General features: G+C 38.0%; 1 protein-coding gene across 2 annotated transcripts in view; it reads right to left on the minus strand.

Moving 5' to 3' along the window:
* Positions 1-3,865: 3,865 nt before the first annotated feature.
* FGF9 (fibroblast growth factor 9) overlaps positions 3,866-14,751 on the minus strand; it is a 56,630-nt gene continuing 45,744 nt past the window's right edge. For both annotated transcript variants that reach the window (XM_036301672.1, XM_036301673.1), the window contains exon 3: positions 3,866-7,201. In XM_036301672.1, coding sequence (XP_036157565.1) covers positions 6,956-7,201 — 246 coding nt within the window. In that variant the 3' untranslated portion in view covers positions 3,866-6,955. The remainder of the gene's footprint in view (positions 7,202-14,751) is intronic.

The following is a 14,751-nucleotide window of genomic DNA, read 5'->3' on the forward strand; positions in this document are numbered from 1 at the left end:
TCTAAATAAAACTGGAAATATTATTCTAAAGACCTAAGAGCAGGCAGCCACCCAGGAACACTGCAAATAAAAGGCAAAGATCACATGCCAAGGTACTTCTGTAACCAACCTCCTGTGGCCAGGGTTCAGTCTACAAATCTGTGTCCCAGAATTTGGGGCTATATACTAAAGGAGGTAGGCACAGTTTATCCTTATAATTCCTCCATGTTCAACTTTTAACAACAAAATATCGATTTTATAATGTGCAATGTTGGGAGGTCCAAGAAGGTGGCATCCAAGTAGGAGGACGCTGACCTTGTCCTCTCTGTGAGCAAACTCAAATATGCATATATGTAGGTAGCATTTCTCCTGCAAAGCAACCGAGTGCTGAATGAACACCTTCTGATAGCAAACAAGAGAAAGAGAACAAATAGAGAGGCTAGGAGCCATGGGAGTCCTCCACCATTGTGTATTGTCCCGCTCCACCTAGACAGGGTGAGCAGAGGTTCTATGCAGGTACTCTGGCCTGCTTGCAAGGTAGTTGCTGTGTGTTCCTGGACACATTATCTGAACCCATTTTGACCCAAACAAAGGGAGCAGGCAGGATCAACTGGGCAGTACTACACACAACTGTCCTCCTCACCCAGAGCTGCTCCGGTTCTTAACCTGTGGGTCGCGAACAATGAAAATACATCCTGCACATCAGATATTTACATTACAATTCATAAAAGTAGCAAAATTACAGTTATGAAGTAGCCATAAAAATAATTTTATGGTTGGGGGTCACCACAACATGAGGAACTATATTAAAGGGTCGTGGCATTAGGAAGGTTGAGAACCACTGAGACAGACCAGATGCCTTAAACATCCGCTAGCTCCTACCTATCTGCCTGTCAAAACCATCCAGCACATACAGTCTACACAGAGTCCACTTCTACATAGGCCAATTTCCCAAGACTGGAAGAGAGGGCTATTTTTTCTAATTCATATAAAGAAACTATGAAAAAAATTCATAGAAAGTCAAACAAATTTTAAAAACAAAATTTTAAGATTAAAAGACAGAAGAGTATCTTTCAAATGAAGAAACAAGAAAAATCCTCAGGGAAAAAAAGAAAGAAACCTAGGCAACAAAAGTCATTTGCCTGATTAAAAATTCAACGAAATGGTCATAGGATGCTCACCAAACTCGAGTGAAACAGAGGAACTGAGGGAAAACTTCAGCAAAGAGTTAGAAAGTATAAGAAAGAATCTAGCTGACCTGAAGAATTTATTAACTGAAATGAAAAACACAAGAAAAGGAATCAACAGCAGATTATCTAACACAGAACAATGGATCAGAGAACTAGAAAACAGACTAGTGGAAATCAATTAATCAGAACAGCAGAAAGAAAAAAGAATTTTAAAAATGAGAATAGTTTAAGGGATCTCTGGAATAAATAACATCAAGTGCTCAAACATTCATATTATAGGGATCCCAGGAGAAGAGAGAGAAAGGAGCAGAAACTCTAAGAAAACAATGGCTGAAAACTTTCCTAACCTGGGAAAGAAAACAGGACAGACATCCAGATCCAGGAAGCACAGAGAATTCTAAGCAAAAGGAACCCAAAGAGACCCATACTAAGACAGATTGTAGTTAAAATGGTAAAAGTTAAAAATAAAGAAACGATGTTGAAGAAAGAGAAAAACAAGTTATGAAAAAAGAAAACCTGTATGATTATTAGCTGATAGCAGCAACTTTACAGGCTAGAAGGAGTGGTGAGACATCTTCAAAGTGCTGAATGAAAGGACCCTATAACCTAGAATAATATACCCAGCAAGGCCGTCATTCAGAATTGAAGGAGAGATAAACATTTTCTGGGACAAGCAAAAACTAAAGGACTTAATCACCATTAAACCAGCTTTACAATAAATGTTAAAGGGTCTTCTTTCAGTAGAAAAGGGAAGGCCAGAACCAGAAAAATTTTAAAATATAAGAAACGTAAAATCCTCACAGGTAGAGCCAAACATTCAGTAAATATAGCAATCTGACATCTTAAAAGCAACTACAAAAGTTAAAAGAAAAAAGTATCAAACTCAACCCAAACTACAATATGTAGTTAGATACACAACACAAAAGGATCTAAAATATGACATCAATAACATAAAACATAGAAGGGAAAGTAAAAATGTAGCCCTTATAGAATATATTCTAATTTAAACACCTATCAGCTTAAAATAGATAAAGAATGATAAACATAAATCTCATGGCAACCACAAACCAAAAACCTACAAAAGACATACAAAGAATAAAGAGAAAGGAAACTAAACAAAACACTAAAGAAAAACAGCAAACCACAAGGGAAGAGATCAAGAAGAGAAGAGGAGAACTATAGAAACAACTTAAAAACAATTAATAAAATGGCAATAAGTACATATTTATCAATAATTCCTCTAAATGTAAATGGATGAAATGCTTCAATTAAAAGACATATTAACAAATTATATATTCAATAAGGAGTTAATATCCAAAACTTATAAAGAACTCACAACTGAACACACACACACACACACAAAAATACAATTTTAAAAATTGGCAGAGAACCTAAGCAGATATTTCTCCAAAGAAGACATACAGATGGACAATATATAAAAGATGCTCAGTATTACTAGTCATCTGGAAAATGCAAATTAAAACTACAATGAGACATTACTTTACATCTGTCAAATTGACTAAATTTATAAATCAACAAACAGTGTTGGCAAGAATGTGGAGAAAAGGAAACCCTTGTATATTGTTAGTGGAAATGCAAATTGCTACAGTCAGTATGGAAAACAGTATGGAATTTCCTCAAAAAATTAAAAATAGAACTACCTTATGACCCAGCAATCCCACCTCTAGGTGTTTATCCAAAGAAACCCAAAACACTAATTCAAAAAAAAAATATATGCACCCCTATGTTCACTGCAGTATTATTTACAATAGCCAATATACAGAAGCAACTCAAGTGTCCATCGATAAAGAAAATGTGGTCCATATGCACAATGGAATATGACATAGTTATAAAAAAGAATGAAATCTTGTTATTTAGGACAAAATGGATGGACCTGAAGAGTATTATGCTAAGTGAAATGTTAGAGAAAGACAAATACCATATGATCTCATTTATATGTGGAATCTAAAAAAAAAAAAAAAGTACCCTAAATAAATAAATAAAACAAAACAAAAAAAGACTCATAAATACAGCTGATAGTTGCCAAAGGGGTGGGGGTGGGGGTATGGGAATAAAAATAAATTAAAGTAAATTAACATAGGCAATGTATGTCCTAAACTGTCTAGGCGTGTTTTGAGGCTCAAGGAATATACTTTTTAAAACTTCATGGTAATGCCAGGATAAAATGCTTGAACAGTTTGCTCTCAGAAACTACCAAAACTCAAAATTATTGAAGTGGAAAAAAAAGAGTTTTAAATAAATTGTGCAATGTCTATGCACACACGTGGGTATTACATAACATGTATAACACACATATACACACACATGACCTCCAGAGGGGCTTGTTAGCCAACACATCTTCTGAATCCATCTGTATTCCCCCACCCCACCACTGCATTGCTTTTTGGTGCAAGTGACCAAAAACTGGATCTACATAAATTTGGCACATTTCAAGGTCAAATGATTCAGCAAACAGAATTTGACCTCAAACAATGTGACTTTGTCCATTCACCCATCCACACAAATGCCCACACACACACAATTTTCCTTGCTACAACTCCATAAATGTCTATCCCAGAAGGTTACCTGCTTCTCCATCTAATGCTTACAGAAAGAAAAGGCATCTAGATGTGTTTGTTCCTCCCTTTCCATCTCCCACCCCCTACTCACTCAACATATATGCAACAGCTGTAAGAGCAAGAAGAGCATGTTTTAAAATTCCATTGGTTCAAGTAGGCACATAATTTGAAGCAGCTCCAAAATGGACATCAAGTTAAAAAAATACATTTTCAAAAGTCTATAATTATGTATTTACACAATTACAGATTATCAAGGAAATCATACAAGGTGTAGTGTTCATGAGAAGAAACAGAATGAAAACACCATAAACTGAAACCATTCATTTATCTACACAACAGAATCTAGTGGAGATAGGTTCCCCAATAGGCACGTCCTTCAATACTGCCTGGGATATTCACAAGATAGATGGGAGGGTGGTTCAATCATGTTAAATATTAACCAAGGTGCACATATTGGCACCAATTACATAGTGGTTGGGCTGTCTAAACATCTGTTGGTGAAAACTGGGACCACCCATTCCACAGTAGCTAAGGGCTGCCAAATGAAGGGCTCTAAGTCTCTTAGGCAAAGAACCAGATGCAAACCTATGAGCTCACTCTGCTGCCCAATAGAACAATGCCCACCAAAACCCTGAGCAATCTACTCTCCCAGAACACTTATTTACATAAATTGCATAATTCAATATTTATTTATTTACAGACCATTACAGTTTATTGTATCCATTGCCAAAAGCAAAAAAAAACATTTTTCTCTTTTTTTAAAAAATAGGTACCAAAACAAAATAACTCCAAATGTAGGCATTAAAGTAGCATTTTTCTAGGAATGCATGGAGCTTTTAGTCTTTTTCACAAATTGTTTTCTTTATTTTGGGCTAATTGCACCTCATGCTACTTTACTTTTGGTTATCACCTAAAATCAATTTTTTCAGTGCTAAATATTGTACCTATGACATCCTACAAACTTGATTCATCCCTGTGGTCAGATGTTTAATGTTTCTCAGTCAAAAATATTAAATGTTTTGGAAGAACTAAAGCCTGAATATGTGCACATTTTAACAGCAGCAAAGAGTTAAGTAATAAATAAGACTACTACATCTAGGGATTAAATACAGTTTCTCTTTAGAATGTTAAAAAAGGGGGGGGGGACTAAATGAAGAGAACATTCTGACCTTTATCGTAAATTAACAATCTTATATTGCTCCAGTCCCCCACCCCCAAAATATTTCTTAATTCCAAAGGTTAGACTTAATTTTTCCTTAATGCCTATATCAGCAGGAGGACTCTTCTGTGAGCTCCAGCTTAGACCTTAGAAGGGCCACATATGTTCATGGCTGTAAGTCATGGGCTTCTACTTCAAAACAGCTTTAACTCACCAGTGACATACCTTTATTTTTCATAGAGAATATGCATCACAGCAAAACAAAGTTGGAGTATTAAATTTTAAAATTAGCTACATAAATTCCAACACATTTTTTAACTGTCACTTTTAATTTCCCAACATAACTGACTAACAACTATTCTCTATGGTATGAGAATTTGTTATAAACTCCTTTTTCTTAAATATTGCTTTAAGAATTTGGCTCTTTTCTCCTTAGATATAGTAAGGAATAGTCTCCCTTGCCCAAGGGCAAGTTCCAAAATTATTGCTACTAAATAAATATGTATTCTTAGGCTTTTCAGCATAAAATGTTATAAAAAGCCTTGTAAAAGATATTCTATATAGTAACCTCCTCTTTAAAAAACTGAGCGCTTGTGAAGACCTTTTTAAAAGCAAAACAGTCAACAAACATAATACTTCCCCCTCATTGTCAATTATTAGTGAAGAGTTATTAGTTTCATTTTCAAGTTTTACTTGAAGGTCCTATTACCACATATTATGACAGTTCACACCAAAATCAATTTTCCATTAAAAATGTTACAATGACCTCTATGGTACTTGTATAATTTCATATTTGATAACCAAATGTACAAACAAAAAGTTTACAAGAATGATCCTACTAATATGGTTCAGGTGTCCCTTTAAAGAATAATCTGTGCTATGTAAGCTTTTTTTTTTTTCCTTTTTGAGAACTCTAAATCAGTACAATGTTTGATGTTCATCCTGTTGTTCTAGAGACCAACTAAAATAAAAGCATGGCTACTGCTTAGCTTTGGTACATTCTGCAATAGATTTAGACGAGTCAACTATATACTGACCCTCATATTTTCCAACTGTGACATTACAAGGATGGCGTCAGTCACTTATGAGAGAGTAAATAGTACAGACACAGAATAAAAGTTTGAGACCCAGTTTATCTTTAATCCTCTGGGATAAGCTATGAAACAAGCATTCTGAAGAGTGAATACTCAGTGTCATGAATGATGTGCATAAGTTTACAATAATACGGGCACAAAAGAGATTGTCGCCTTCAGTACATTAAGGGTCATCAGAATTTCTCATATCCATGCAAAGTTATATTCATTTGCATGAATTCACCACAGGTTCATAGCAGACTTTCCCATTTAATGCTTACAGAGCCTAAGCTTCCAAAATGCCTATCTGGCCTGTACATTTTTCATTAAAAATAAACTCTATATAATAAATAAATATATAAAATAAATAAAATGTTGCCTTTGGAATTTCTATAAATAAATTTAACTTTTTTTTTTTTTCTTTACTAAGAGATCTTTGCTTTAAATTCACTGGGATGGCACCAGTGAGAATTAACTGAAAAGGTCTCTTAAGTAAGACTGCACCCTCCATGCCTTTGCAAATGCAGTGTACCCTTGAGCAGGCCACCAGCCAAGATCCCATGAGTCAAAGTGTGGCAGCTGTGCTGATACCAGCTGAAGGACAACTGATTGGACATGTGAAAGTGTGTCTATTCCCCAGCATGCATCAGGCCACCATCTTCTACTTTGCTCCTGTCTTTGATTTCCTGCTGCTCATCCACTCACACTCACACATACACACACTAACATACACACACCCTTGTCTCTTTTCACAATAAATCAAGTGGGCACAGGCAGGCCTCCCAGAGGACAGGCCTGTGAGTGCAACACAAAGTCAGCATGTCCCCATCCAAGCCTCCATCCTATGTTATACATGCGACAAAGTTTGGCAACAGTGGAGCAAATGTGATGACACAGCTAATCAATAAGAACCCACTGCACGGAACCTTTATAGTGGTTACTTTTTTAAGGGCTCAAGTGAAGAAATGGTCTTTGTCAACTTTGGCTGAGAATATCCTTATATAGTTCAGGTACTTTGTCAGGGTCCACTGGTCTTGGTAAAAAATGTGTGAATTTCTGGTGCCGTTTAGTCCTCGTTCCTTCTCTTGGGGTCCCATCTTTATTTAATGCAACATAGTATCGCCTTCCAGTGTCCACATGTTTATAGAGATTCGAAGAGTACGTATTATACCAGTTTTCTTCAAACTGTTCTCTGAATACACACTCTTGGGTTAGTTTTTCCTGTTTAAAAAGAAAAGGAAGCAAATGAGTATTTTTGCTAAATTAGCTACTTTCTGTATTTAAAACAATTTTCATTTGCTACACACTATTAAGTCTGGCAAGAAGATGGTGATTTTAACCCACTAAACCATTTTAACACATTTTGCCAAAACTGCTTTACTATATAAATTTAACACATTCTCATTTCTTATTCAGAATGATTAAAGCACAAAAGATTCAAAGTATTTTCTCATTAGACTTTTATGCCTACCAATTATTAGAATGAGTCAAACAGGCAAAGGACAACTAACAAGATAAGTTGTTCTCATTTTTACTACAGCAATTAGGGTGATGGCCATCCCAGCAGAAGCCAAAGGTTCATGTAACTGCTTCATCTTTTCTATATTTTTCATAAAGTACTTGCTACATAGGCCAACATGAGCAACATCACCAATGATGTCAGTCGATGTCTAACCTTTGAACAGTGGCGTTTGCTTCTCCCTCCATAAATGTGGTTTTCAAACTTCAGTGTACACAAGAATCACCTCAGATGCTTTTTAAAAATGCAGATTTCCAACCCCAATCCTTTAAAATTCTGATCCAACCCTTTGTAATACTTTAAGCAATAAATAAAAAAATTTAAAAAAATTAAAAAAAATTCTGATCCAGAAATTCTGGAAATACACATTTGTAACAGGCCCTTGGGGGAATTCTGATGCAGACACTCCTCGATCTACATTTTAAGAAATAATGCTGTTGGTCATGACTAAAGTAAAAACACATATTCTAGCCCTCCTATTTCCCTGAGCTTCGATGGAAGAAGAACCTTTCCCCCCAACTTAAAAAGCCACATTCTCAGGCATGCAGCTACCAAGAGAAAAGCTGTACTACTTCCCACATTTATCAAGCAAAAAGGTCCCACCACCCCAAGAATCTGCAGCTGCCTGTTGTGAACTGGAGTCGTGACCAGAAACAACATGCACATTAAATCCCAGAACTGTGAACAATGCTCCAAGCACAACCTCAAACTGCTCACCTGACACCTGGAGAAAGGACGCAACAGACTGAATGGCCTCTCTGCTCTTCTCACTCAACTGAAACTTTTAAAATCAATCCCTTCCTAGATGGTACTTTTTAAAAATAAACACAAAAATGGCTTTTTAAAATCTCCTCCTTGCTCTTGCCCACCTGGCACCTTACATAAATAAGAAAACAAATAAATATATGCACACACACACACACACACAGTTAAAACAGCATAACAGATCAGGACATTTGACGTGTTTCCAATTCTGTCATTCAGAGCCAGAAGACAGACAGCAAACTATACATCACCAAAATACAGACGTCCTTTTCACATGCACACACCTGACATCAAAACTTAGGACACTGAGTTCATAAGATATCAGCTGGGCAGAATCCATTCTCTCTGACTGCTGTGGAATAAATCAGGAGAGTGAAGGAGGGGAGAAAGGGAGGGAGTCTCACAAAATCAGTAGTCTAACAAAGGCCACCTTCTTGCCTTTTCTTCTTTAATTAATTGAAGGCTTAAAACCCACTCAAAAGCACACAAGGGCCTGCATTTCCTGACAGGTGCTCTTCCAGGTGACCAGGAAGCATTGAGAAGGTCTGTAACTAAATGTTAACTTACTGGACAAGTTTTTGCTAAGTGAATGGAAACAGGGAAAAACAGAAATTAACGACAATGCATCTGGCAAGGACAGAAGGGATGGGAAAACTGAACTGCTGATGCTGGTGTACGGGGGACAAATGAGTGGCAGGGAGTGAGAAGGGATCCATATTCCCCTCTGCAAAACCGTGCCCATAGGGGTGCCAGCAGGAAAGGGCCCTGTGCCTCCTCTACATGTAAACTACAGGCACATTCTTCTGAGAGGCACCCACCTGCACCCTCTGCACTGGGTAGATGAGGCTAAATCTCTATTAAAACTGGCAAAATAAAAATTGTGTGTTAAAGACACTAAGAGTTATTTCAATCTTTCCTTCCAACTGTATAATAAATATTGTCCTCACAGACAAGATTATTCATGGCTAAAATGTCTGGTTTGGGTTTGCTGTGATTAAATTAAATTTTCTAAACAAAATTTGTTCACTTTTTCTTAACTTCATAAAATAGACCAAACTATGGGATTGTATAATGAGCCTTTAGTTCTACAAAGGACATGAAAAGCTAACGGAAATTAAGCTTTCCTCTTCTCGAAAGGAAATCACATAACTTGACAGACTCTTCCTCCTCTTTCTGAAACATGAGTTGTACACTAGCTTGTACACACATCACACCTAGTTGTCTTGGGTGAAGAACACACACAAGTAAACTCAGTGGGAGACAGCTGGTATACACAATGGCTCTGGAGTCTGAGGCCCATGTGAACCCTGGTTTTGCCCCTTACTGGCCGTGGGCATTTATAACTACTTATTAACCTCCCAAATTTCAGGAGCCCCACCCTTAAAGCAGGTGAGGAATAAGAATCTCGAGAGACGACTGTCACAAATATGCACACAGAGAGCATTGCCTGGCACACAGGAAACCCTGCACAGACAGTGCTTAAGTTAACACCATAGTCTCTCAGATCTGGAACAGGCCTTAGAAGACAGCTGGTGCAACTTTTCCTGTCAAATATGCGTAAAGTGATCTGCCCCCATCTATGCAGCAGGATCTTGTAACAGTAATGAAGCCGCTAGAAGTCTTCAGGGTCCCTACTAGAAATGCAGGCTCTTCTGTTTTCCACTAGTCACTAAGCAGTGTGATGCCTCCAGAACCCCAAGTCAATCTGTCTTGGTAGCTTTCTGATGCTGCTCCCCAAGGGCCAGGCACTGGAGACTGTGCAGGAGACAGGCTGGGGTAAAGCCACTCTTACCTAAGACTCAGACATGCTTCCTTCCTTCTCTACCTCAAAAATGTAACTTTTTAAAAACACCATTTTAAAGGAGGAATGGGAACAGATGAAAAAAACATATTATGAACAAAATTCTACAGATAGATATATCACAGTCTAACAATGAAACACATTTATTTTCCAAATTTAAGAAAAGATTCTTATTTTATACTAGTGGCCCGGTGCACGAAATTCATGTATGGGAGGAGGGGTCCTCAGCCCGGTCTGCACCCTCTCCAATCTGGGACCCCTCAGGGGATGTCCGACTGCTGGTTTAGGCCTGATCCCGCAGTCGGATATCCCTGTTGCAATCGGGGACCGTGGGCTCCTAACCGTTCACCTGCCTGCCTGCCTGATCACTCCCAACTGCCCCCCCTTCCAGCCTGATCAACCCCAACTGCCCCCCTTGCCGGCCTGATTGTCCCACCTTCCGGCCTGATTGCCCCCACCTGGCCCCCCTGCTGCCTGCTCGCCCCCAACTGCCCTCCCCTGCCGGTCTGATCGCTCCTAACCGCCTCTGCCTTGGCCCCACCACCATGGCTTTGTCCAGAAGGATGTCCAGAAGGTCTCCTGGTCTAATTAGCATATTACTCTTTTATTAGTATAGATGTTTTGGGTTTTGGTGTTTTGGTGGTGGTTGTTTTGTTTTAGTTTAAAAAAAAAACTTTAAAAAGTTGAATAAGCTAACAAATTGAATGTGCCTTTTCACTGCTCAGTGAACACTAGTATTTCCCCTTGCAGGCTATTTTAGCATCATTTATACACACATAATGTAACTATCTAGCACCCCAGGTAATATTTCATTTAAAGCAGTATAATCTAAGGCCAGCATTTGTTGTGATGGTTAAGTGTTCAGTTGTCTCATACATGGGAGGGCTGTAACTTCCCTTAACAACTTAAATGTGGTTGTGCAGACATTACATTGCAAAACCACTGGGACCTTTCAGCTCTTGCAATTATTACAGTTGGTATAATGCCACTCAGATAAGCTTATTTTTAATGATCATTTAAAATTAAAGACACTTTAACTTTTCTGTACCATGTATGTGCTTTTAAATAATTTCTTCCTCTTATTGGGGACTATGTTAATATGTGATTTTTTTTACACAGACCTATAAAAGTAACAAGATTTACAGAATTAATCTCTTTATCCTCACATTTCAGTACTTAGTAATAAAGTATTTGAGGTGAATATATTTATGTTATGGATTTGTACTCCAAAATGACTTTTCTAAGTTAAAAATAAGCAAATGAATGCAAATTGGGACAGCGACAAATTTATTAACCTGAATTCTTATAAATATAAGCAAAGGAGAAAAAAGTTTCTGCCTTCAAATAAACTATACACTTTAGAATTATAGAAGTCAGATGTTTGAAAGCCACCACATGTTCCCAATATAGACAATTTATGTAGTATTCCACTATCAAGTGGTCAATTCTTATTTTATTGTACTTCCATGTTTTAATTATTTAACTATAGCTGTTTATGGCATAACTATCTTTGAAATGTTGGATTGTATCACTAGGCTTGGGTGAAGAATGTGGATTTAATTCAAAATTCTTCTAAAACCCATACTTTGGCCCTAGCCAGTTTTGCTCAGTGGGTAGAGCATCAGCCTGCAGACTGAAGGGTACTGGGTTCGATCCCAGTCTGATATCTTGGTTGCAGGCTCCTCCCTGGCCCGGACCCTGGCCAAGGCATGTGCAGGAGGCAACCAATTAATGTGTTTCTCTCACATCGATGTTTCTCTCTGTCTATCCTCTCTCATCCACTCTCCCTAAAATCAATGGAAAAAATATCCTCAGGTGAGGATTAAATAAATAAATAAAAACCCAGCTTTTGGAACAAAATCCAGTGAATGTTAGCAACTATGGAAACCTCTTTTCCTTTTATATCACCAAACTCTAAGCAGTGGGGAAAAACCAAAATTAAAATTTCAAAACTTTTACCAATCTTATTAAAAACAAAGTATGAGATAATAATGTGAAAATTATAGTACACTTCAGATAATGTTTAGAGACATAATAAGACATAAACTCATATATACAATCATTTAAAATACTAGACAACTGAAAATGTAGAATCAACATGGGCTTTACTATGTCCAATTCATATCTACAGCCATTTCTTTAAAAATTAGAATTTTTCAAAATTCAAAACTCATTTGTTTTCTTTGAAAATGAATAACTTTATCATGCTGCTATTTTAAAATGTGGTTTCCATGTTTACATAAACATGTAAATAAATATAGATGGTGTAGCTTTAAATACACTATCAAAATGGTCACTTTTATCCAACTGAAGGTCACTTTTATCAATTACTTGCATGAATCTGAGGTGGGTGATGTACAGAAACTGACAGACTGTAGAGTTCCCAAATAATTTGTAAATTAATTATTTGATGCAATAACTAGCTCCCATGTCTGCTGTTTTTTAGTCATGGTATTTAAATGTCCCGGAACCACAATTTCCCGTTATCTGTGTAGTATTCCTCACTAATAATCTGGCAGTAATGTCCTAATGGGAATTGTTGCAGGGATTAAGGTGGTTAAATATAATGACCATTAATAAGAAGCCAAGTCTGTTAATTCTTGGAGAAAATTGGCAGACAGCACTATTTCTTGTTTTATTAGAAGTTCCGATTCAGATCTAACCACTTTGTGCCTTCAGTATGGCTCACCTTAAGCTCCTCTTTTCAAAATCACTTTAAAATATCCCTTATTCTAGATGGGCCTTCTTTCAGATCTATGATCCTGACCATCAGGATTGCCACTAGAATTGTGGGAACAATCGAATCAGTTGTGTCGGGTCAATGTAAACAACAAGAAGCAAGTAGGTAAAATTTTTTTCATTTTTGCCTCATCAAAATATACAGAAAGATAAGAATTCCTATTGTCTCCACTCCTCCCCTACAAAACCAAACAAAACAAAATAACAACAATTTAAAAAATAATACATTTTTAAAAGCCAGAAAAATACCTTCCTTCCAGAAGCTGCTGACCTCAGGTATATGGGAATTTAAGGTTGGGCACAGTTTGAATACAAGGGCACCTGCAGATATCTCTGATGCTATACACACACCACCTTTGTGGCACCATCAATGACGCCAAGGACAGACCTGCCACATTGCCACAAGACAAGCTAGACAACATAGGGGCCTTCCTAAGAAGCTACCTATAGACATGGACATTTATTTAGCAAATCATATTAGGTCATAAACTTTCTATACATTTTCAGAGATACTGTCCCATGTGAAAAGAAAACCTAGCTGAGAGTATAACAGAACTCAAATCTGAGAAGACCAATATTCACTTTAAGAAGTGTTTTTGGAAAAACTATGTCTTTTGAGATTCCAAAATGGTGGTGGAGTGAGTGGAAGCTACACGGTCACTCTCCCAGGACCAAACTAGAAATACAACTAAAATACAGAAAAGCCATCCTGAAAAATCAACTGAAGAGCAGCTGGAGAGAACCCTGATAACCAAGGACAGAAAGTGGAGACCGCATAGAGATTGGTAAGAAGTGCAGAGGCTCAAAAGGGCTGGTTGGGCCCTACAGAGAGCAGCTGAGGGGATATCTAAGCTATGGGAGCTGTTCCCACTGAGAACTCTGGGGACTAAACCCAAAGTGGGACTCCCCAGCCCAGAACTGAGAAAGGTGCTCAGAAAATATCTGGCTGTGAAAAGCAGCAGGGTTGCTGTCTACCAGGGAGAGACAGCTAGAAATGTAGGCACCTTCTTAAAGGGCCAAAACACAAAATTTTGTGTACAGCCACCCACCTTGGGCTCCAGCAGAGTGAGGGCAGAGTGGACTGGAGCTGTGTGAACAGATGCCATGTTTGGGGGATCAAGGGTTGAAGCTTACAGGGCAGCCACCACAGATTCCTGTGCTGAGTCATTCCTTTACAATGCAGAGGACATCTTCCTCAGGTGAACCTTTGCTTGCTATACTGGCACATTTTTGCCTGGGGAAGGCAGTTGCCCCACCCTGCTGGAAGATGTCTCACCCCACCCTGTGGTCGATAGCCTGAGGCTAATCAAAACTGAGTGTCAATGGTACTGGAGGCAGAGATGGTCTCTGGAGACTTTGAGTCTTTGCCTGATCTAATCCAGGGTTCGGGGCTAAGAAAGGGAGACCCTGGAGCACATCTTCATCCTTTACAAAGGCACTAAGCCCAAGCAGAGGGAGCAAAAAGCTGTGGATTGCTGATAGCTCTAAACAGGGTACTCAGGGTCACTCATAAATAGTGTCTGACATTGTCTTGCACTAGAGATTGGGAGTCATAGCAGATCGACCTAATAGACACAAACCCAAACAGGCAGACAAAATGAAGTGACAAAAAACCAAGCCCCAAATGAAAGAATGAGAGAATTCTCCAGAAGAAGAGCTAAATGAAGAGGAGATAAGAAATTTATCAGATGTAGAGTTCAGAATGATGACGTCAAAGAAGTTCAACAGCATGTGAAAAGATATAATAAATATGAAAAATGATCTGGCAATAATAAAGAACACAGTGGAAGGAATACACAGCAGCTTAGGGCAGTGGTTCTCAACCTGTGGGTCGTCACCTCTTGGGGGGTTGAACAACCCTTTCACAGGGGTCGCCTAAGACCATTGGAAAACACATATATAATTACATATTATTTTTGTGATTAATCTCTATGCTTTAATTATGTT

Source organism: Myotis myotis, unplaced genomic scaffold, assembly GCF_014108235.1.
Source record: "Myotis myotis isolate mMyoMyo1 unplaced genomic scaffold, mMyoMyo1.p scaffold_m19_p_3, whole genome shotgun sequence".
NCBI lineage: Eukaryota > Metazoa > Chordata > Mammalia > Chiroptera > Vespertilionidae > Myotis > Myotis myotis.